This window comes from Pochonia chlamydosporia, chromosome 1, assembly GCF_001653235.2.
Source record: "Pochonia chlamydosporia 170 chromosome 1, whole genome shotgun sequence".
In the NCBI taxonomy this organism is placed as follows: Eukaryota; Fungi; Ascomycota; class Sordariomycetes; order Hypocreales; family Clavicipitaceae; genus Pochonia; species Pochonia chlamydosporia.
This window is the reverse complement of record NC_035790.1, coordinates 7,082,738-7,105,009: the sequence shown is the minus strand read 5'-3', so window position 1 is coordinate 7,105,009 and position 22,272 is coordinate 7,082,738. Positions and strand designations below refer to the sequence as shown.

Sequence of the window (22,272 nt, the reverse complement as noted above, 5' to 3'; positions counted from 1 at the left end):
TGCACTATAGAATTTAGAGCAGCCTCAAAACACCCGAGGCAACACCTCATTGGAATCATTTATGCCAGCCTTATCGGAGGATGACAATTGAGAATGCGATGTGATGAATGGACACAACCAGACGCACCGCTTGTATTACATTGCAGTGTTGCGTCAAGGACCTAGGAAGTTTGTCCAGCTTGACTTGACTCGATCTGTCAGGGGCTCCGAAGACGCAAGTGCCAGACTCAGACTGTCCATCGAGCCGAGCCTGCGCCACGCCGCCATCTATTGTTTGCTGCTATTGTTTGAAGCAGGTTGCTGAGCCAGTTCGCAGATGAAAGTCGTGGGATGATGAGATTTGTGTGCTCTCGTTTCTCGCTATTTGAAATCCGGCTTAGTTGGGCGGCAGGGTCGAGGTCATCTAGGCATGAAATGTTTGGCTGGGCTGTTGAACCAACATGCGAGTTTGTCTGGTCGAATGTTCTGCTCCAGTCAGTCTGGTCTGGTACCTGACTCTCTGGTTACTCCGCACATGGCTCAACCTGGATGGTGCCTTGGCGGGTCCATGTCTAGCATCAAACACCGATTGCCCCCCCATCAAATGCCCCCTGCCGACTCGTGGGAGCTCCATATCGAGCCCTGGAGCCGACAGCCACCAGCCAAACATGCAGGTGGTCCCAGCCCTGACCGCCACTGAGCACAACCAAGACGCCGCGTGCATGAGCCCTGGAAGTCCGCCAAGCAGCTTCAAATACTTGTTCAATGTTTGCACCAGACTGTATGTCTGACCATTTCGTACCCGGTTTGCTCGCGGCTCAGGTGCATCGAATTTAATCAATTCCACCAGTTGACATTCACAAATGCCTGGTCTTGTACAGTTCAGATAAGCTTAGAGACGGAGATGCAAATTGTCCCGTCATTGATTAATTCGCTAATGGTCCCCCAAAACCCCTGGATGTCACCCTCCCGGCTCAACTTCCTTTTTATCCCCCTGTTCGCCAGCCAAATCAAACCAGCCAGACCAGCCTGGCTTGACCTCACTGGACGCCGTTGACACCACTCAGAGGTGCTTCTGGTCCCTTACCCAGCCCGACGTCTGGACCAGTCGAATGGTCCATGTCAAGTTCTTGGTCCTTGTCACCACCAACACGGAATCCACCAGACCACCAGACGCTTGACCAGACAAGCCCAGCCCAACCCAATCCAGCCTCCCCCCATAAATCAAAACCAAAACCAAAACCTCCTGGCACATTTGACTCGGATAATTTGATCCTCGTCACCGATCAGAAAACACGCGCCGTGTTACTAATTTTCTACCCGCCACTCTATTTCGCTGCTATTGTATTCCCAGTGCTCTGCCTACAATCATGAGCCTGCGTGCTTCGCGCAGCATTCTGTCGCAGCCTCCGTCGGCTTGAAGCAACACCACCGTTCCGACCCCAGCATACATTGGGCTCAAGGCTTGAGACCCTCAGGGCAGTGACTTAGCTTGGACGAGGGGTGTCTGAAACATTTTCGCTGTGAGTCGCCGAACCACCGGGTTCCGTCCTTCGACCATTCGACTACTCGACCCGTACGCAGCCCGACCACCACTACCCGATCTGTTTGAACCAGTCGTGCAATATCAACCAAACTACAACTTCTCCCACCCACCGCCGCGACGGACGACGCGTGAGAAGCACAATTCCCTAGGCTTCCTCCGTCGTTGCTGCTCTCCTCCTCCACCATGGAGTGGCCTGAACGGATGCCTATGGGCAACCCGGCGGCACCGTCATCTGTTCGTGGATTGCCCGACAATCCGGCCCAAGGCCGCCGTCCTGTTCCCAATTCTGCTGCCACCTCGAATGGTCATCCACCGCCGCCTCCGCCGATTCCCAATCTTCGAAATGCGCCTTCCAACGCGACCTTGTCGGCATCGAGCCCCATCACAAGTCCAGCGCAGGTCATAGCCTTGGCTCGGGAGGCTATGCAGACCGCTCTGGAGAGCGAGGGTCAAGCTGCCGAGGTCGGGGCCGCTGGTACAGGACTAAGGGCCGGTGTCACCGTCGATCTGAGTCGAAAGGGAATACAAAGGCTGCCGGAAGAAGTGGTAGATATTGTCAAAGACCAGCTGGAACGGTATGCTCCCCATTTTCAGTCGCCCTGGCGCATGCAGGATCATTATCAAACTAACTCGTCTCGGTTTTTCTATCTGTTATTGTAGACTCGCCTTGTCGCACAACCAACTTTCAAGCTTACCAACTCGATTTTCCGAATGTACATCTCTACGCTATCTGAATATCAGAGGCAACCAGATTAAAGAGTTCCCTATGGCGGTAATTATGATTCCTCCCAACATTTCCACGACTCCCTTTTAGTTGGACACCTTGTTTCTGACTCTGTATAGCTATGCGATCTGAAATCTCTTGAAATTCTCGACCTAGGACGAAACCTGCTTCGGATACTACCACAAGACATTGCAAGGCTATCATCACTCAAGGTTTTGTCTGTGCCTAAGAACCAAATTCGGGAATTGCCTCTTTGTCTCGCCGAGATGGTGTCTCTACAAGTACTAAAATTTGAGGGCAATCCCATCAGCTTTCCACCCAAGGACGCCATACAGCCACAATCCGGAAGCCCACCGCATGACGGCGTGACGAGAGAAACAGAGGTTACCGAGGTAGCTGTAACGGCAATGATTAAGAAGTTTCTTCGTCACTATGCCATGACTGGCCGGATGGAAGGTGACGCAACTGGTGATGAGTCCAGTGAAGGCGGCATCGACGTCCCTCGATTCCCATTGAAGCGAGCCGCAAGCGGGCGTTTTCCAATCAAAGTCAATGGCGCTGATGTCCCTGATATGCGCTCCCCCAACGCCGTGTCTCGCCCACCACCAATACCTACCAGGTCGCACTACCGTGGCTTGTCACAGCAAAGCACTGCCATTCGTCGACCGGGAGTCATGCCATTGACCATTGGTAACGTCAATGAGAGACTACGAAGCAACTCTGAGACGCTGCTAAGGTCGGATCGAGGACCAGACGGTCGAAGTCGGCGGATGGGAATCGTGTCCAGGAAGACATCTGAACTGGGCACTCTGGACGAGACGCAGGCAAACAACCGCTTTAGCCATTATCGTGGCCTGAGTCACGGTTCCGCTATGCAAGGGACCCCCCCGGGCGTCAAAAGTCCTGCGACACCCAGTGAACCGTACCTTCAACGTCCGATATATGTTCGTCGACTGTCTGTTCTCCCTGAGCGTCGGAGAGAATCCAAAATCTTTGACCCCCTCATCGAAGCAGCCAAGGGCATTCTCTACTCCGTCTTCCAAATTCACCCCATGATACAGATGTTGATGTCTTTGACAAGCGACGGGTCGGCAAAACGATCAAGTTTAGAGATTGTCATTTATAACACCAACTCTCATGTTGAGGAACTCGAACAGGAGATTCAGAGACACGATACCATGCTGTTGGAGAACGATGAATACTCTGTTATGGACAATGAAAACGTGCATAGGGCATGCCATACGCTTGTCAGCGCCTATGGTCACGTCTGCACTCTCTTGGTCGACAACATTGATACTTTCGTCAACAATGGAGACGCGCGATATATCCGCACGCTCCTGATGTTGCTTTACAACAGTATCATGGAACTTCGCGTAACTTTGGCCACAGTCAGCGCGTCACGACCAGCGTCTCAATCAACGAATCGTGGCCACTCTGACACCAATGAGACGCTTAAACCCTTCCATCGGGAGCCATTTGCGACCCCGACAGCAGAAAGGACAGGCTTATTGCGTGGCCGCAACGGAAACTTTGTGCATAACCCTGCCAACCTGCGTGTTGCGACAGACATCCCAATGCACTACGCAATTGGCTCCAGCCGAACCGCAAAACTTGCATCGGCAACACCACGATCTGGGGAATCGTTTTCCTCCACGGGAAGCCGGGATCTTGCGAACGATTATACGGCGGAAGATGCCCAGTTTGACAGGGTGTTTTTATCATTGCAGAAATCAACCGACACGGTGCTTCGCACATTGCCAAGCTTCCACGTTCAGTTGCAAGGTGATTTGAGGACAGCGATCCAGCAGCGTGCCCCCATGGTCCTTGTCCAGGAGTGGAAGCGCCTGATCGCCATGTGTGGCTATACAATCCAGCAAACCGAGATGCTTCGAAACAGGCTATCCATGATTAAGCTTAATGACCCCAGCGTCCGATCTCACCCTGGGTTTTGGAGCTTGTGCAACAACTTTGTCGACTCGTGGATGTCCTTGATAAGAAGGACAAAAGAATCCATGAACACAGTTCCGCTTCCACCCGACACTAAGATCCGACTGCGACCGATCCAGCAGAGCATGAAGGAAATGGGCAACGTAATTATGCAGTCGCCTTGGCACCATCTTATGCGGTCATCTGGCCCCAATGGGAGTTTGAGTGGCAACTTTTCTCAGAATGCATCACCAACCACGCGGGTCCCAATCACGCCGCAGAGTGCGGCCCTCGGGCCTGCCATGCAGGCAACTGTCCCTACCACACCGCACAGTGCCTCTTTTGCCGCAGCATTCCATGGCAACGTCTTTGATCGTGCGGATGCTTTGATGGCCAACCCGGGGATCTCCATGTCTCGCAGTGGGACAATGTCAAGAGGACACTCTGGGTTCAACTCTCTATCCTCTATCTCTTCCATGTCTTCAGATGGAATCTCATCAGCTTCGACACCTTTTAGTCCACCAACTGCCGGCTTAGGGCTCTCTCGACCAAATGGCGGGAGATTGGCTCTGTGAGGGACTTGTACACAACAATACTGCGATGAAATCTCGACCTTGGCGATGGGTCGAGGTTGATGCAATACCAATACTAACAACACCGACCATTTTTTACAGGATTGTTTTCAATTTGGGATGGTAATATCTAATCATCCGCCTTCGCTCTTTTCGATATATCGCATAGCCGGGCGTTATGGGGAATTTGCATGTCATAGAATTTTGATCTCGACGATGACGCGAACCGTGGCAATGTAAGGGATATGCGATTTGTGTTTTTATGCCGTGCTCATTTTAAGGGAGGGATTCAAGGGTTTAAGATTTCTGTTCCGGCGTTTTAAGGAATCTCAGTTCTGCGTTTGCTCTTTTACATTTCTGGCAATGTTTTAAAGGGACCCAGGATGTAAGAGGGATTACATGCAACTATACAAAGGGTTATAAAAGGAAAGACGGTATATAGCTTTGGAAGTTCGGAATGCTGGGCATGGGCAAACAGGGAGGTCAAATCATGTATGAATAAAAATCCAACGGTGCAATGGTCTAATACATTTTTTTAACAGAGCGAACCCTAAATGCAGTTACTTTGGTGCGATTGAACAATTGTACAGTTCAACACTAGTCCATTCCTACTCGTCGCCATCTTCATGTAGAATTGCCAACTCATGCACCTAATGCAGGTCATCGTCAGTGGTTCACGGCAAGCAGCCAAATCACGTCGTAGTGAGAAACGGAACCCCACCCTCCATCAGCTCTGCCCTTCAAAAGTTCAAACAATGCCTCTAAGTGTGTCTAGTATCTGAATCTGAATCATGTGGCCACAATGATGCGCGGGCCGGCGCGTGCATCTCCTAACCCGCAGTTTTAAAGTGAACACACAGACCAAGCATCAACCTCGTCATCCTTCTAACATCCGCTCTCAACGCCACAACACTCACTCATCAACTACAACACCATGCGTACAAAGTAATACAAAGACAAAAAATCACAATGTCAACAACAACATCCTCACCCCGGCACTCCTCACCACCAGCATCCCTCTCCGTCCCGCCATCCACAACCGCCCCAACACAACCCCACGCCATCACCGCCCACGCACCACTACACCAAACGCTGCCCTCGCAAGAAACGCAGCGCCATGTCGCGGAGGCTCGTGCCGCGGTCGTCGCCTCCATGGGCAACCTGCTCGACTCGGAGCTCCAAACCCGAGCGAGCATCCTGCACGAGAACGCCGCCGCGCTAGACAAGCAGGAGCGGGATGTGCTGCGCGCGACGGAGGCCCTGCGCCGAGAGCGGGAGAGGCTGGCGAGGGAGGCGGACGGCGCGGCGAGAAAGGTGAAGGAGCTGGGGAATGTGCAGAACTGGGCGGAGGTGCTGGAGAGGGGGTTCCTGGTGCTGGAGGAGACGGTGCGGCTGGCGAATAGGGATAGTGGCAGCGAGAGCGGGAGTTGTAGCTGTAGTTGTAGTGAGTGTGGGGGGGATGAGGGCGAGTATGGGGAGGGGATGATGGATGTGGATGTTGACTTGGCGAATAGTCTGCATAGGGATGGGAGGGTGAATGGGCTGGGGGATAAGGGGAAGGAGAGGGAGCGTGTGCAGGAGGATGGAGAGGATCTTGATATGGAGGATGGGGGGAGGAGTGCGTGGTCGGATGCGAGCAGGAGTTTGGTGGAGGAGTCGAGTACGGGGACGGGGACGGGCATGGCAAAGGGGTCGGAGACGGCGAGTTTGTCGACGGAGTCGTTGAAGGATGTGGATGGGAGAGTTGGAGGTTGATGCTGTGGTTTGGTATATGACTCTGACGATGGATGACACGAGTTTATGAGAATCATGATGACTGATATGACGGTCTTGGATGAAATTGGGTAATTGTCTTGAAAGAGGTTGGAAACGGAACTGTTGCAAAAGCAGGTTGAACTTTTGATTGTCAGAGTACATTAATCTATTTAACTCAATGGCCTTTCTTTTATGTCGCCATTTACTTCCGTGCAGGTCTTTTGCATCTCGTCACCCATCGGGTGCACTGTGCTACCTTTTTCAATCTCTTGACGTCAAGTACGAGGCGAGATTGCTCATATGATTTGACAACTTTCGGCTTGTCGAGAATGTGCCTTATGGCATACAACTTGCCGTTGCTGGCTCATGCCGCTTGCGTCTAGGTGTCGCCCCCAGCCCCTTACAACAGTCCTGGAAGCATAACGAAACGCTTCTTCTTGTACTTGTCACCGAATTCCTTGCGATATGCCCTCTCTTTACCCTTGGCCCAGGTGAACATCTGTGCAGCACCAAGGGCGATAAAGAGCGCCACCGTCCAGTCACGGCTGGCGATAATGATACCAACCCATGACAAAACTTCGTACATGTAATTGGGGCAAGTGACAATGGCAAACCCATAACCGGAGGGGATCTTGCGCTCAGTGCCGCCAGAAGATCGAAGAGAAGAGAGATAGAGATGGACCAGTGCGTTGCCAGTTTCGCCAAAGAGATAGAGCGCAAGTCCGACGAGGTCAAATAGAGGCTGGTTGGCGCGAGCGGCCAGAGAGCTGGGACTGTATATAGACACAGCGCACAGAAGACCGGATATCGCCCAGTAGAAGAAGCTATTCTTGAAGACGTTGAAAACGGGCATGGTATTGGCGGAAAACTTGTGGACGAACAGCGTCTCAATCTCCCGCTTGATGAAGTGGGCTACAATCATGCCAAAGGCGAGCCATTGCGCCGTTGACATGTCGCCATCACCATTCTTGTAGATGTAAGGTCGGGCGGCGACAACGAGGGCGTGGAACACGATGGGTCCAAAGTACTCGATGACAAAGACCGTTCTCCAAGCAATTTGGGGACCTGGGAATTCACGATTAGTTGATGTCACTGGCAAGAGACTGAGATTGACTGGTCCGACTTACCAAGATCTTTGACGAGAACCTCCTTGGCAGCAGACACATTGGGCTCATCGGAGAGTAGTGCCTTGCGGTTCTTCAGCGTCTTTTTTGTTGTCGGATCGTAGATACCAATACGATTAAAGTCACTAATCTTAGCCTCCTTAGCGATCAGGACCTTGAGATCGTCGACAGTAGCATTGGCCGGCAGCTCAAGGGTTGCGGGAAGCCTCTTGATGGGCTGCTTGGGTGCTGCAAGTGAATTAAAGTGTTAGCCGCAGATTGTCTTGCAAAAAGTAGTGTAATCCACATACAGCGATTCGTCAGCTTAAAGGTCGTGTTGGCCATGGCGGCGGGCAGGTGTGTCGCTTCTTGCAATGGTGAAAAAGAGACAAACGCCAGTTGCTATCAGAAGCTGTTGGGAAAAATGATGAGATGCAAGGCCCCTTGCTCCACGTCAAGTGCTATCTGATCAGGTCCTGATCTGGTCCAGTCCCGAGGCTCGCCTCCAAGACCGTGAGCACTTGTGGGTCCTGAAGCCGTCATTGCAGATGCGGATGGATGTGAAGGAGGGATAGTGACTGCGCGGGCTGGTGTCGGTGGCAGGTACCGCCTATCGCGGGATATGGCACCCTTGACTGCAATATATTAGTGTGTACTTGGCTGCATGTGGCCTGTGGGCAGACCAGACCAGACACCACTTGCGCCTGCCAAACTTACAGTGCGGGAGTCAAAAGTATTTAAACAAGAAAAAGTATCGCATATCGCGTTGTGTGCTGAGACATATTGAGGTGCGTTAGTGTTTACTTGGATATGTCCAAATATCTTTGACCACAGGCCGTAGAACCGACTTGGCCTTGTGGTTGGGAGCTCAAGCTGCCAGATGCTGGATCGCCCCTGCATCGTCAAGGTTATTTGATTGATCAACTGTCACAATGCCAGGAAGCACCCACCAATGGCGACCTGGCTCACATGCAGTCCAATACATAATACCTGCTCTTCCACATTCTTTACCTTGAAATTGTTGAAAGAGCAAAGGATTCAATTAATACGGAACACTATCATTGTTCCGGCATAATTCAAATTCCACGTACAACAATGATCATCCATACCACAAGCCATGGGTTCCATTCAACGCATTCAAACAAGCCTCGGGAGTTCAAGACAAAGGGCCAAATGCCAGCATCCGCGGCCAGCCTCTTTGGCTGCGACGTTATTCATTTAGTCATGTCTGGTCAAACTCTGCTACCTCGTCCATATCGATACACACTTGGCTTACTTCTACATTGTTTGTTTGCCAACGCTAAGCTGTCTGGTTGACCAAATTAGGCACGGTCCCAGCTCACACAACTCATGTGCTGCCAGGTGCCTGATTCATTGCTCCAGTGTGCCAACAAGTCCAGCTAGCAACTTGCCGGCTGCCCGTCACTTCTGGTCTGGTCTGGTCTTTGTTTTCGTCTTTTTTTTTTCTGCTTCTATCTAATTTTTCCTGCTTTTCAAACGTCGCATCTTCGTTTTACAGTGCGTGCGAATTATCCATTGTTAGCACAATAATCTCGTCGGGCTCATTCTGCTTCAGCTCACATTGCTGCCTTGGTCTGCCTCGTGGGCGTTTTGCTTGCACCAGACACAATACATACTTGACACCCATCGTCCATGGCACGACGCGGCCATTCGGCGCTTTTATTTAACTTGCAACATCCTCACGCTTCTCTGGGCTACGTATTGTGTTCCCTCAATATCACTCGATCGATTCGACATTCCATGGCGTCCGCCAACAAATTCGCCGTCTAAGTGCTGATCCTGAACCACCACTCATCAATATGAAATCCCAGTTACTCGATCGACCCTGTTGTGATTCATATTGCAACTCTCTCGGCAGATGTCAGCTCCTCGGTTGGGCTCTTTCGATGTGCTACACTTCTGCAACGCCAAACAGGGCCATCTTAACTTCTTCTTCTCTTTCGCATCTTTGCTGCCTCCTGACTGTATCGACGTCAAATGTGCAACATTTCTTTTGAGCGAACACAGCAACAATGAATCCGTGCGCCAGCAAATTTACGCCTATTTCCACTCCAAAGATGGAGCCTTCATCGCCGTTGTTGGCGTTGGAAAATGATCTTCACGGATGTGCTTCTATGGGAGCTGATGGGTTCGGCGTACACCCAGCTCACTTTGGTCTTCAGGCTGGTCTTCACTCGCATGCCCTTAATCATCCCTTGACTCCTCATCCCTTGACTCCCCATCCAACGCCTTTTCATGCATTCTCATCATTATATCCTAGTATGTCTCTGAACAACTACGGCGCCTTGCAGCCTAGCTGGAGTGTACCTATATGGTACAACCCCATCGCTGTCGCAGGTCCTCTTTGTTCTACACTTCCGCACCCCCCTCCGACTGCTTTTCTATGTGGCTCTATAGCTCCAACCCTGGAGTTAACAGATGAAACTCAAAAACAGGTTACTGCAAACCCAAAAGCCAGGTTCGGGGGTCTCTTTGATCATGAACAAACCAAGGCTTCAGCTCGGCGGAGGCCAGCCCGGAAGAAAGCGCCACATGATGTTGCTATAAACAATCATCGAGAAAATTCGTTTCAAAAGCTCGTCCCCGGTTCAAAGCCACTCACACTCAGTTCCTCTAGTGTTAAAGGAAGGCCTATCGTCGAAGAAACTTTTGGGTTCCCCAAAGGCGCAGAAGTTAACATGCAACACTTTGCAGCCGCCAGACGGACTCGTGAACTAAAACAGCCGCGTGGCTATTCAGACCACAACGTGAGCAGCTGCCTTTCAAAAAAATCGCAACAAGGTTTAACATATTCAAATACGCCCTCCCCGCCCTGTTCTGAAACTGATCTGCCTTTATTCTCTGATACGTTGCACATGCCATCGAACAATCCTCTTGGCACATTTGGGTCACAGCATTCTCTTTGCGAGCACAAAGATTCTGTTTCCCCATATCAACATGATAGGGACTTGGGGTTGCAGACACGTATTGCTTGTCGAAACCTTACGGCGACAGGAAGCTCAAAACCACGCAAAACATCATCGCAAGAGACGGAGCCACTGCCTGCACTAGGCATGAAGGCCACTGAGTATAAGCCGGCCCAACCTGCTCTAATGATCGCCACGGGAACTTCAAATGGCGTAAGTATCACTCACACCAAACCTGAAAATATCACTGCTGAGATCACATAGGGAACCAAATCAGACTCGGTCAGACATGCGATACAAGCAAACTCCGACTACACTGGCACGAAGAGCTCCGATTTCTATACCAGCGACGACGAATGGGTTTACTTCAATAGCCGGGGGGCAAGAAACTCTGCACCAGAGATAGCGATACCTTCGCATTCGAAGTTAACGAAGCCTCGAAACGTGTCAGGGAGTTCAATCACAGCGCTGAAGCGGTCGACGTCTGTAGATGGTGGGAATGCCAGCGATACCAGGAAAACATCGCATAGAGGGGCATTCAATGCGATTAAAGGACCCATGCAGTCCAACAACGCAATCAGAGCGAGCGAAGGATTATGGTCCCAGTCTAAGAGATGGATGAGCCAGGAAACCAAGGAGCGCATGGCTATTCAAAAGATGTGGCAAAACCTGCACCATATTGGTGCCGACAAGACCCCATTCGTGCCACAGAACCCGCTCGAGCTGACAGCATTTCGGGCGGAAGTGGCAGAGACCACAAAGAGGCGGCTCTCACGCGAGGTCAGCTGGCGAATGGCTACGTTTGAGCGCAGAAAGGCGATTGCAAGTGACCCAAACGAGCAATTGGTGGAGGTAGCACCGCTTCTCTTGGGAAAGGGTTTTCAAGACGGCTTGTCAGCAGTTTTCGCGTCTCCAAACTGCTTTGCAAAAGATTTGTCTGAGGACAATCCGCAATGCGCGAGATGGCCGTCGCTGGCAGAGCTGAAAGAAGAAGGCGACAAAAGATCAGGAAGATATGACCGATACTTCCCTCCGCCGAAGCTCACTATCAATGCTGAAGAATACGCAACGGATGAAGAGGGTGTCATCCCCACGGTGGAAGGGTGGGTTGGCGCAGAGTGGAGAGTTGTAAAACCTGACACTCGATTTATCCAGCCTGTCAATCCTGCGGCCGAATCAGCTGCTGTCGAGACGTTCGAGACGACGGAAATGCGCTTAGAGAAACTGCCAGATTACCTGCAAGCGGCCATTATGGAGATGGAGCAAGAACTGGAAGAGTAAGGTTGGCCAAGCGAGACTTTGAGGCAAGGAGGTGGAGAATATACCGATATTGGTAGCTGGTAAACTTGGTTATCGAAATTCTTACGAATGGCGATCATAGGCACGAACATCCTGCTTTTGTTTACCGGGCGGTAAAGGGATGAATGGTTCGCGGCGGAGCATTGACTCTGGCGCTAATAGCTTTGTCCGCCGGATAGCCCACGTTTTGTTCATTGAGGAACAAGGAAGAGAATGGTTTTTGTATTTCTGCGGGATTTTGATAGTTTTGGTAACAAAGAGCGGCATACAAGGACGCTACAAAGAGATATAGGATGCAGTAGCATAAATTAAGAAAGGCACGACAAGCAAACACTTGCGATAACTTGGATCAAATGACAAAGGAGGCACTGCAGCCATTGGCATTTCATGGTTCCTGAAGTGAAGATGAAAATTATGGAGACAACCAGTTCTTTCCTTTTGGAAACATGACAGAGTTACACCACCCAATCAAACTTGCATGTCTCCCGCATCCTTCCGCGCCCCACTATTTTTTCAAATGCACAATGGACCTGGGGGCGTTCGCTAACACACAACGGAAGAACATGATTTTCCGAAGCCCTGAGGCGGGTACGTACCTTGGGGCTAGCGAAAACCCACAACCACAATTTTTCGATTGCCAATTCCAGCCCTCGTCGAGCACTCCGCCGAAAAGTTCCCTCCTCCCACATCCGTCGCCAATTCGATTGCACCGGTGAACAGCATAATCACCAGGTAAGTTGTCAATACCAACGAGATGAAGGGACAAGAGGTCGACGACAGCGAAGATTGCCACGACACATACGATTATCTCCATGTGACAATTATTCGAAGCCGGGACGAAGGCTCGCATCGAGACGACCATCGTTACATATTCTCGCCGCCAATCGACCTCTAACTCTTCATCTTGTCCCAACATCTGTCTACAGTAACAGCCTGGCTAACTCTTCTGTTCTCACAGCTAGCAATCATGGGTATCTCTCGTGACTCCCGCCACAAGCGCTCCGCCTCCGGTGCCAAGCGTGCCTTCTACCGTGCGTACAGATAAAAAATACTCCCCTTTATATATATTCATCGAAAGCCCGTATGAATCACGAAAAAATGAATCATACGTTCTGACCTTTTCCAACAGGGAAGAAGCGCGCTTTCGAAGCTGGCCGCCAGGGTGCCAACACCCGTATCGGAGCCAAGCGCATCCACACCGTCCGCACCCGCGGCGGCAACCACAAGTACCGTGCTCTGCGTCTCGACTCGGGCAACTTCGCCTGGGCGTCCGAGGGCTGCACCCGCAAGACGCGTGTCATCGCCGTCGCCTACCACCCTTCCAACAACGAGCTCGTCCGCACCAACACCCTGACCCGCAGCGCCGTCGTCCAGGTCGACGCCGCCCCCTTCCGACAATGGTACGAGGCCCACTACGGCCAGCCCATCGGCCGTAGACGCCAGAAGGCCCAGGCCGCCAAGGAGGGCAAGGTCGAGGAGGAGGCCAAGAAGAGCAAGGCCGTCGAGAAGAAGCAGGCCGAGCGCTATGCTGCCCACGGCAAGGTCGACGCCGCTGTTGAGAAGCAGTTCGAGGCTGGTCGCTTGTATGCCATTATTTCCAGCCGTCCCGGTCAGTCTGGCCGCTGTGATGGTTACATCTTGGAGGGTGAGGAGCTTGCCTTCTACCAGCGTAAGCTGCACAAGTAAGCGGTTTTGGTTCGCTGGTGAGAGAGGGAGTGGTGCTGGGAAATGCAGTTGGAGAGCAGAGCGGTATGGTGGTGCATACTCGCTGGTTCTCGAAATTCGGCCCCCCCCTTATTGGGATTATGGTGTTCAAGGAAATTTTCTCAGCTGTCTTGGGCATTCTTTCAGGGCATCAGGAGCTTGACATGAAGCATCGGAATGGGTCCATAGGGAATCAAAAACAAAAGAAACCTTTTTTAACGTGCAATGTCACTGTATAATTCAATACTAGTTCCACCAAATGATGTACGTGAAGTGAATCACTTTCCATGGGTCAAGCCTACCTACCTTGGTATGTAGTTTGACTACGCAGTCACGTCGACATGAGACAGCAGCAAGGGTATCTGCCTCCCACACAATCAGCCCTGACGAACGTGACCTCCAAACTAATAACGGTAACTTATTCTCTTGTGACACTTTCTACAAAGTACTATCCTATCATTGTGATAGCCCAACCACGGTAGGTGTCTTGTCAAGGCCCAGCCCACACAAAATAATGAATCAAGACCCATGTTATGCTAGCGCCGCCGATATCATCATACATCAAGTCAGCTGTAATTTTTCCTCCTCTACCATCTTGTATCCAGGTAACAAGTTGAGGGCTTTAAAACGCCATGCGGTAGCTTATGACAGGTATTTTGTTTTTTTGTACATGAATTCTTGAAACAAAGAAAACCGGGAAATGAATATTTGTACTAATTTCCCGCTACGAAAGGATGGTGTAGCAGAAAACGTTGAGTGGAAGGGAGGGCTGGTGTCATATACAATGTTCCCACGCCTACGTTGCGAATTGGCGCTTCATGTCCGCCCATCTGCGGTTGAGTGCTTCGTGCTGGTCGTTGATCTGTAGAAAAAGGCACACACATCATGTTAGCGAAATGAATTCAGTAGTAGTGGTCTCTCAGGCGCTTGCAATGTCACGTACCTCAGCATACCGCATCTTTGTCTGCACCAGCTCCTCCTCAAGCTCGGCCAATTCTTTTTCCAGTTTTTCGTTTTCTTCATGTACCTTTCCATTTCGCTTCATCAGGTCGTCACGCTCCAGCTTCCACTTCTCCTCAATTTCTTCGGGCTGCTTCTCAATCACGTTTCTCAGCTCTTTGACCTGGCCTTTCATGCTCTCGTTTTCGTCTCGTAGCTCCTCATTCTCAACTTTGGTATGAACGAGCTCCGTGGCAAGGGCCGCTTGCTCCGTGTCACAAGCTTGAACTCGCTCCTCCAACTTGCGCACTTGGACAGCGAAGTTCTGATTGGCCATTCTCAAATCTTGCAATTCTGCTTCACGATCCTTGTCGGCCTTGGTCTTTTCCTCCCATTCGGTAGTATACATCTTCAATACCTCTGGTGTGATCTTGACCTCACACGCGTCTCGGACAAGCTGGTCTGCTCTATACACCTCCTTGTCCATGCTTGAACTCGAGCTTCCGAAAAATCCGTTCTCAAGAATGCTACCCTGGCTGGGATCTTTGTCGATATATACATCAAAAAGTTTATCCTTCAAGTGTGTTGTAAGTTGTTGCATATCGGATATTTCCAACAGCGTACTGGCATTCTTTTGCATCAGCACGATACCGAACCGTAAGACAGCAGACAAGCCCTCAGACAGGATCAGGTCATAAATACGTAGCACAAGTTGAAGAGGGAAGCGGTAGGCGAAAAGGGTGAGGAACCATTGTGTTGCATAAAGGTGCGGGGAGATGCCACGGCGATGCAAGTGGCAGTACAGCGCCGGCTCCAAATCTTCCAGCAGTCGCTCAAATTGATATAGATGCATGTGCAGTCCAGGCATATCCTGGATAAATAGATCTCGTAGGTGGTATTGGTGCATCAACCGAACGAGCAGACAGAATGCCTCGTCCTCGGGCATCTAGGATCAACGTGTGAGTCATGTTGCTGCAGTGGAACTGCATTCCGGGAAATTACTTACATTGAACAGCAATGGCATAATCAGGAAATTCATGCCTTGTGCATATCCAACACCCTCGTCGTAAAGGGCATATGCTTTGCAAACACCAAATAGGCCATCTTGGAGGCCTGCAGCCGCAGCATACTTGGAATAGCTCGTTCTCGCACCCAAGTCTCGTCGGATAACTTTCTCGAGCTTCTGTAGTGCAGCTGCATCCTCTTTCTGCTTCTTTTTCTTTTCAGCCGCCGAGGCAGCCTGCAACTTTGCAATCGCTTCTTGGCTCTTCTCGCTTCTGGGTGAGGCACTGCCATTGCCAGCGGATTGATTCGAATGGACGGATGACGAAGAAGATTTCACCGCGTCACCATTAGTGCTGGCAGCGTTGCCACTGTTGGTTGAGCTCGCGGTTGTACTGCCGCCGCTATTCCGTTTTTCCTTGTCCGTGCCTTTGTCGACAAGTTCCTTGTACAGAGTTTCAAGATGCTCATTTTTGCTCTGCGCAAGGACTTGCCAAATAACTCCACGGATTGCATTTGGAATACCTGTGGCTATCGCCTTGTTCAACTCCTCGGGGCTAGTTCGGGCTACAGCGGCCGGGCCTTCATAGACAACTGACTGCCAAAGGTCCCAGTCCACTTGAGCTTCTTGCATTGCTGAAGGTCCGGCATTGACTCCAGATACTGTGCCAGGCGGCAATTCATTATTGGGACTGGGCACTGGAGGGAGTTGGCCCTTGTCGCCCGGCACGGTCTCACCGCCTGGGCTAACGAGCCCGAGCGCATCACCCTGCCCGTCACCCTCACCAGGAATTACCTGTATACCAGCTTCCTCGCGCATTCGCAGAGCTTTAAACCTGTCTTTCAGGCTCTCACGCTGGTTACCATTGACCCCATTGGCTCCTTCATTTTCCTCTTCAAGTTTGCTGAGCATCATTTCGGGGTTGCTTGTCAAGGTAGCAATGGAGCTTGCGGTGTTCCTTCGACCAGATGGCTGAGCAGGTGGAGATGTGGAGCTATCCTTGTCCTTGCTTGTAGAGTTTCGTGATAACCAGGAGAATGGGCTTGTCAGTTTTCGGGTAGGAGGCCCTGGTGCCGGTTGTGGTGGGGGAGAGGCGACTGCGTTGAGTGAAGGACCAGGGCTCTTCGACGGAGATTCACCCGATGGTGACCAAGGCATAGCTGGGAGGGCATTTGTTATGCTGCTCAGTGACAAAGTCTTGCTGGTAAGCTCCTTTTCAGATGGACTTTGCGGTCCTACATGTCAAGTTATTAGCTCTGTTTGCCATGGTTTTGAGTGCGTCATTGTCTAGCATACCATCTGACTTCGAAGGGTCGTCGTCGTCCAGATTCACATTGTCCAGATTCGACGTGTTCGATATGCGTTGTGAAAGCGGCGATGATGTCCGGCGAGAGCTTGGTTTGGATTCTGGCTTGTTGGGGTCCAGGGACTCGTCCTTGGCGCTTTTCTTGTCCCTGTCATCTACATCGATTTGGCTCGACAGGCTTTTCGTAACCGAAACGGATCGTTTTGTCAATGAGCGTACAGATCCCGCGTCAACTGTGTCAACCGTGCTATCTGCATTGTCTACAGCATCTTCGAATGAATCCTGCTCTCCACCCTGCAGAAGAGGTCAGCATACTGTCAAAGCTCGAATATTGGGCAAATTGGTCGTCTCTTTCAGCCAGCTTGTAGCCGGGTGCAGAGCACAGGGCATGCACAAACAGTTTTCTGCGGTAGACATACCGTATCTGGGCTCGAGCTGGCCGCCGACGAAGGTCTCGGCACCTTTTTCTCCTGATGGTCAGGAGAGGCACCGTCGCCGCCCTGCAGCGACATTGTACCTCTGCGATGCGCAAGGCGCGTTCAACTGGAACTGTGATATGTGTTGGATCGACTCGTTTGTGAATTCGGAGAAATTTAGCTAGCGGGCATCGGCAGCGAGCAAAGATTTCGTGGGCACACTGGGCCAAGAGCAGGGAGGATTTCTCGAAGGGGAGCGATCGCGTGGCTAAGATGTAGAAGCTGTTGAGGTCCTGTCGTCTAGCACCGTAGGATAACAAGCAAGAAGCGTGGCGCCCAGCGTCGCAGATGGAAGAGGTCGAGTAGAACAGGATGCAAAAGTACAGTACAGAGTAGAAGATGAAATGTTATCGAGTAAAGACGGCAACGGTGAGGTTGCTTAAGTGGTAACAGGCATACCCCTTGAAAGTGGAAGGCCGAAGTGAGGTGGAGAGCGGGCAGGTGGTCCGCCATGGACATGGACTTCGAATGGACACGGAGGTTTAGGGGAATTTGATTGAGAATGCGACATGGACCAGCCAGACTTGACCACACATGCACTGGGCCAAACAAACATTGGGCGTGACCAGTGGCCTTGTTGAGCTGTCGAGGCTGGCTTAGCCCAGGAACAGGAACCAAAGGCACTGGGGCGATGCGAGAAGCCTGGCTGTGGAGGGTTTGGCGTTTGGTGTCGGCGCCAACCCTCAACATGACAGTGACATGGAAGCTTGAGCACATGGAGACTGGGCTGCCTGGCGCTAATCAAAATTCCCCAAGGGCGCACACAAGATCTCTGGCACTGGATGCAGGCTGTGTGGACTGTGCTGGCTGGGTGGGGGGGCACTTGAGTGTAGGGAGAACCTCCAGTGATCCTGTTTGGTGCTTAGACTGGGTCAAGTACTGGGGCTCTGGGTCTTAGCCTGGTTTCAGAGGTGGACGCGCTAACTTTGGAGGGCAGACCAGTGAAATGAGACCTCAACTGGTCAACTGGTCCCAGAGCACACCAGACTTGGAGGGATTGGAGACTCTGCAGGCTGTCTGTGCCTGATGTCTGCAAGAGGCTTTGTGCACTTTAAATTGTCTAGCATCAATGAAATCAAAATACGATGACACACTCTCGCTTCGGGGTTTACTTTGACAAATCGCTGCTTCGACGATTGGCCACAAACGGGCGATTGTTAATCATCTCTTTTGTCGGAGAATTCACAGGGGCAAAGACATCTTTATCAGTGGAAAGTCAAGGAAAAATACTCTCGCTTTACAGAAGTTGCAGTGAAGCTCCAGGTCCCACTGATGACGATGCTTGAGCATCACACTACCGTTGGCAGCTCTGCACAGCACAAGTATTGAAGTGAAATCAAATACAAGACAGAAAAAACCAGTCAGATCAGATCACAGCCCAAGTTACGTGTCAATTCTTCCTTACCATGAGCATACCACGTTTATCGCGGGGTCATGCCAGACATATGTGTGTTACCTGCATCAATCTGCTACCTGCCGTATTCAGAGTGGCACATGGCCAAAATTGTCGGAAGTCCACGTCCTTGAAAGACAACCATGGCAGTGGCTCAAGGCTGGTCTGGTGCAGCGAAAGAATCGAGCTTTCAATGTTGGCATGTGTCGAGGGAGAACCCCAACCCATCCAACCAGACTCATGACCACTTCTTCTCGGCAAAGGTATTCGATCCCAGCACTGAGAAATATAATTTATATACTATACGAGGACGGGTCAATGCGTGCTCCGCTGCGGTCTGCCAAAGTTTCCGAACTCGACAACAGAAACATCCCCAAGGCCGACCGACGACCATGGGAGGAGAATTCCTGTGCGGTACCAGACCATCACACCAGAAGGACGCTTCATGCACCATTTCCATGCATCCCACACGAGGAGTCGCTGCGGAATGTAACCATGCTTATCGACCGTGATGATTGGCCCCGACATTTGAACACATATTCTGAACTCGTTGGGTGTTTTGTTTGCTTCAAAGGCCCCCTCCCCCTGCAGCTTGCATAGTCCATTCATCCACGCCCTGGTCAAAGAAGGCTCATATCATGCCCGTCCTTTACTCTCAAAATTCAAAAACACTCACTCTCCTTTGAGAACAAAGGTTGGCCGGTTGTCGAGAAACATATGGATTCATGCAGCCTCGTACACAACACGAGACACCAGGCTCATTGCCTTGTTTCCTCAGCTGTTTCTCAGCTTGCTGCGGTAGTTTGCCCCTTACAAGACATACACAATCCCCCTTACGCCAATGGAGCTATCGAGCCTGGCGTCGATCTGCTCAAACTCTACTGTCACCTATCACAATCGATCGAACTGTGGTTGGATCAACACCAGGGTTTAACCTTTCTTTCCGACACGCAAATCAGGATTGGCCCCTGGCCTAGGTATCAAGCAAACTTTTTGCACCACGAGATGAACTTTGTATCCAGTCAGCAAGGCTCATGCTATAATTCTCGTGCCTGCGTTAAAGCCCCAGTGCAATTTTTTGTTAGACCGGCGCTAGATTGTCCTTTGCTGTCGTCATGATCTCTCAGTCTTCTCGGTAGCATTCATCTTTGGGGCTGCCAATGAGACCACTGTGCCTGTTTTCATGCATATGGATGACGTTTGATGTGCATGAGCGAGGTCATGAACCCATCGTGGGGCCGGACCTAGACTTATTCCATACCGCGACTCCTCCCGGCTCAGTCCCAGGCTGGTTCACTTCGGCATTGCCTTGTATTCTTGCACATATCTGTGATGGGTGAACCCTAAATTCATGTCAGTTTCAGCTATATTGAAACCCGTTAACCGCCTCGCAAGATGAAGATGGATCCGGCCATGGGTTCGTTTCATGAGGTACTGTGTCTTGGATACTTGATTCAGACTCACCCTTCAATATTGCGCCAGGGTCTTTCTCATAGCGTAAAAAAAGTGTAAAGTTGAACGCGTTAGACGCGTCTTCGGTGGTTCCTCTTTTGTAGATAGTGTCGAAAACAGACAACTAAGGTGATGAAGATGGGATGTAAAGCTCCTGCAGTGTCTTAGGTGGTGTGTTGACAAACCTGCTTGGAGATGGCTGCATGTAATGGTCTGCCATTGTTACCCCATTTGATCTAGTAGCCTCGGCTCTAAACTTGACTTGAGTACAGTGTATGGCATTAAAACGCGCGAAAGGACAATACTGACTCAATTTCATCGTGTAATGCGCAGTCGCAGTGGTTGATTTACGTTTTCGCCTCGGTGTTGCACTTGGTGTCTGGTAATGGGTTGTAGGGTAAGTTGCCTGAGGAAAAAGAGAGCTCTAAGGCAGGCCCATGGAAACAGGTGTAACAATATATGTCAAGGTTATCTAGATGAATTTCGATACGATCATAGTTCCATTGAGCGGTGGCTCTATGATTCAGTGGTTCGTGATGTGGAATAAAGCTGAAGAAGTAGATGAAATATCAAGATGTGGCAGGTATCACATCCCAACTTCATCCGTCCATTCGGTGGTGTACTGGTATGAGATGGACCGTATCTGTGCAGGCTGAAGAAAGGGCAACAATGAGACCTCTTCCCCCCCGCCCCCCCACATAAAAAGAAAACGTGTAAATAGATAAACGATGAATGTCACAGAATTCTGATACCATGTGAATGTGAGATTCAGAGCTGAAGAGCCAGTTTGTCACTCGATGCGGCTCTGATAGGCATGTCTTGTCAACGTGATGGACTCAAGCAAGTACCTTAGTAGGAACATACATAGACGTGCGAGAATCTGTCAAATAGTAGGTGGGCGGGATGAAGCGCTGCAATGATTTGATGGTTGGTCACCAGACATCACGCAGTTAGCAAGACAACTGCAGTCGGCCACAGCTTCGGCAATTAATCAGATATGATGCCTAGAAGGCAGCAAGCATGACATCTGGAGGCATCATTGATCAGCTGCCCGCTGTTGCCTTGGGCGAATTATAAGGACTGGTTTATGCAACACGGTTGGCCAGGCTGAGTTGGTTGGATCAATACATGTAGGCTCGAACGGAGAGAGGCAACCAATATTCAAATGGAAGATGACATCATGCTATTGAAGCGCTCCCTGAGCTCATGCTGCTGAATACATTGATGGCTTACATACGTAGGTACGTAGGCATATGCATTTTTAACCTCAACTGTTTGTTTTGCAAAAGTCAATCTGATGTGGTTGAATCAATAACATGGATCTCAACTGGGCTCACTGCTCTTTCAATGTTTTCAACCAGTCGACCTCTGAACGCCTGGTTCGGTCCGGCCCACTAAAGTCGGCAGCCAGTCAGGTCATCATATACTCTTGAGCCCAGTTGAGTGCCCCTCCGAGCTACCAGACGGCAGTCCAGCCAAGTCACTGCATGGCGGAACTTGACATGGAACTAGAATGCCCAGTTCCAAAGCAAGCACAATAAGTGTACCCACCCGCCTCGAGACTTGCACCAGACCAGACCAGACCTGACCAGACTTGACGCCTATTACGCAAAGGCCCACTCTGCTTTGCTGAACCTGACGTTTTGACATCCGAAGAACTCCATCTTTTTCACCCCAACATCACATCTACTCCTCACGCCTCCGACAAGCCCTCTGCATCAAGGAGAAATCATATTGAATTGGCTAGAGACCAGTAGTAGATTCTATCTCCCGCGTTTTGGTCAGTAATCTTGTCATTTGACGATTCGGAGAAGCTAGTTTGAGACGTCCTGCACACGTTTCTTGCCTCAGCTCTCTCTAGCTTGGCTTCATTTGCCAGCTCACCAACGACGCAGCCAGCCGCCACGCACTTCAGACTCATCCTGTCTCTCCCATTCCGCGTTTCACGAGCTTCCTACGAATCGCATAGCTTGGCACGTAGGTTATCGAGAGAATACTGGTCGTTTGAACCCGTGTGCTGCTGGCTTCGAACTGCTCTTCTCACCGAGCAGCTGCCTGACGAGCAACGGAAGTGGCACTCGCCCGTATCACCACCAACATTACACCGCAGGCCACTGGTTTCGTTGAGTGAGCCATCGGAAGCCATTAGGAGCTGTCCGTTCAAGGGC

The 22,272-nt window shown here is 50.9% G+C and overlaps 9 protein-coding genes across 9 annotated transcripts; 5 read left to right on the top strand and 4 right to left on the bottom strand.

The window, feature by feature from the left end:
• Positions 1 to 1,708: 1,708 nt before the first annotated feature.
• Positions 1,709 to 4,750, top strand: VFPPC_01864 (cell morphogenesis protein Sog2; the record flags this gene model as incomplete). Its single annotated transcript, XM_018281621.1, has 3 exons — positions 1,709 to 2,100; positions 2,186 to 2,297; positions 2,369 to 4,750. The coding sequence occupies 3 exons, from the start codon at positions 1,709 to 1,711 to the stop codon at positions 4,748 to 4,750; spliced, it is 2,886 nt and encodes a 961-aa protein (XP_018150421.1).
• Positions 4,751 to 5,716: 966 nt separating this feature from the next.
• VFPPC_18664 (GCN5-like 1) lies at positions 5,717 to 6,502 on the top strand (the record flags this gene model as incomplete). Its single annotated transcript, XM_022430241.1, has 1 exon — positions 5,717 to 6,502. The coding sequence occupies one exon, from the start codon at positions 5,717 to 5,719 to the stop codon at positions 6,500 to 6,502; it is 786 nt and encodes a 261-aa protein (XP_022286015.1).
• A 400-nt stretch (positions 6,503 to 6,902) lies between these two features.
• On the bottom strand, positions 6,903 to 7,950 carry VFPPC_01863 (steroid alpha reductase family protein; the record flags this gene model as incomplete). The annotated part of the gene is made up of 3 exons (XM_018281620.1): positions 6,903 to 7,567; positions 7,630 to 7,854; positions 7,917 to 7,950. 3 exons carry the CDS (start codon positions 7,948 to 7,950, stop codon positions 6,903 to 6,905), a joined length of 924 nt encoding a protein of 307 aa, XP_018150420.1.
• Positions 7,951 to 9,638: 1,688 nt separating this feature from the next.
• VFPPC_01862 (hypothetical protein) lies at positions 9,639 to 11,813 on the top strand (the record flags this gene model as incomplete). The annotated part of the gene is made up of 2 exons (XM_018281619.1): positions 9,639 to 10,745; positions 10,797 to 11,813. The coding sequence occupies 2 exons, from the start codon at positions 9,639 to 9,641 to the stop codon at positions 11,811 to 11,813; spliced, it is 2,124 nt and encodes a 707-aa protein (XP_018150419.1).
• Positions 11,814 to 12,336: 523 nt separating this feature from the next.
• Positions 12,337 to 12,747, bottom strand: VFPPC_15447 (hypothetical protein; the record flags this gene model as incomplete). Its single annotated transcript, XM_018293200.1, has 1 exon — positions 12,337 to 12,747. One exon carries the CDS (start codon positions 12,745 to 12,747, stop codon positions 12,337 to 12,339), a length of 411 nt encoding a protein of 136 aa, XP_018150418.1.
• A 51-nt stretch (positions 12,748 to 12,798) lies between these two features.
• Positions 12,799 to 13,517, top strand: VFPPC_01861 (40S ribosomal protein S8; the record flags this gene model as incomplete). Its single annotated transcript, XM_018281618.1, has 2 exons — positions 12,799 to 12,862; positions 12,961 to 13,517. 2 exons carry the CDS (start codon positions 12,799 to 12,801, stop codon positions 13,515 to 13,517), a joined length of 621 nt encoding a protein of 206 aa, XP_018150417.1.
• Positions 13,518 to 14,331: 814 nt separating this feature from the next.
• On the bottom strand, positions 14,332 to 17,295 carry VFPPC_01860 (GTPase activating protein; the record flags this gene model as incomplete). The annotated part of the gene is made up of 5 exons (XM_018281617.1): positions 14,332 to 14,397; positions 14,479 to 15,420; positions 15,481 to 16,712; positions 16,774 to 17,077; positions 17,203 to 17,295. The coding sequence occupies 5 exons, from the start codon at positions 17,293 to 17,295 to the stop codon at positions 14,332 to 14,334; spliced, it is 2,637 nt and encodes an 878-aa protein (XP_018150416.1).
• Positions 17,296 to 19,369: 2,074 nt separating this feature from the next.
• VFPPC_18665 (hypothetical protein) lies at positions 19,370 to 19,771 on the top strand (the record flags this gene model as incomplete). The annotated part of the gene is made up of 1 exon (XM_022430242.1): positions 19,370 to 19,771. The coding sequence occupies one exon, from the start codon at positions 19,370 to 19,372 to the stop codon at positions 19,769 to 19,771; it is 402 nt and encodes a 133-aa protein (XP_022286014.1).
• A 2,062-nt stretch (positions 19,772 to 21,833) lies between these two features.
• On the bottom strand, positions 21,834 to 22,025 carry VFPPC_15446 (hypothetical protein; the record flags this gene model as incomplete). Its single annotated transcript, XM_018293199.1, has 1 exon — positions 21,834 to 22,025. The coding sequence occupies one exon, from the start codon at positions 22,023 to 22,025 to the stop codon at positions 21,834 to 21,836; it is 192 nt and encodes a 63-aa protein (XP_018150415.1).
• Positions 22,026 to 22,272: the final 247 nt, after the last annotated feature.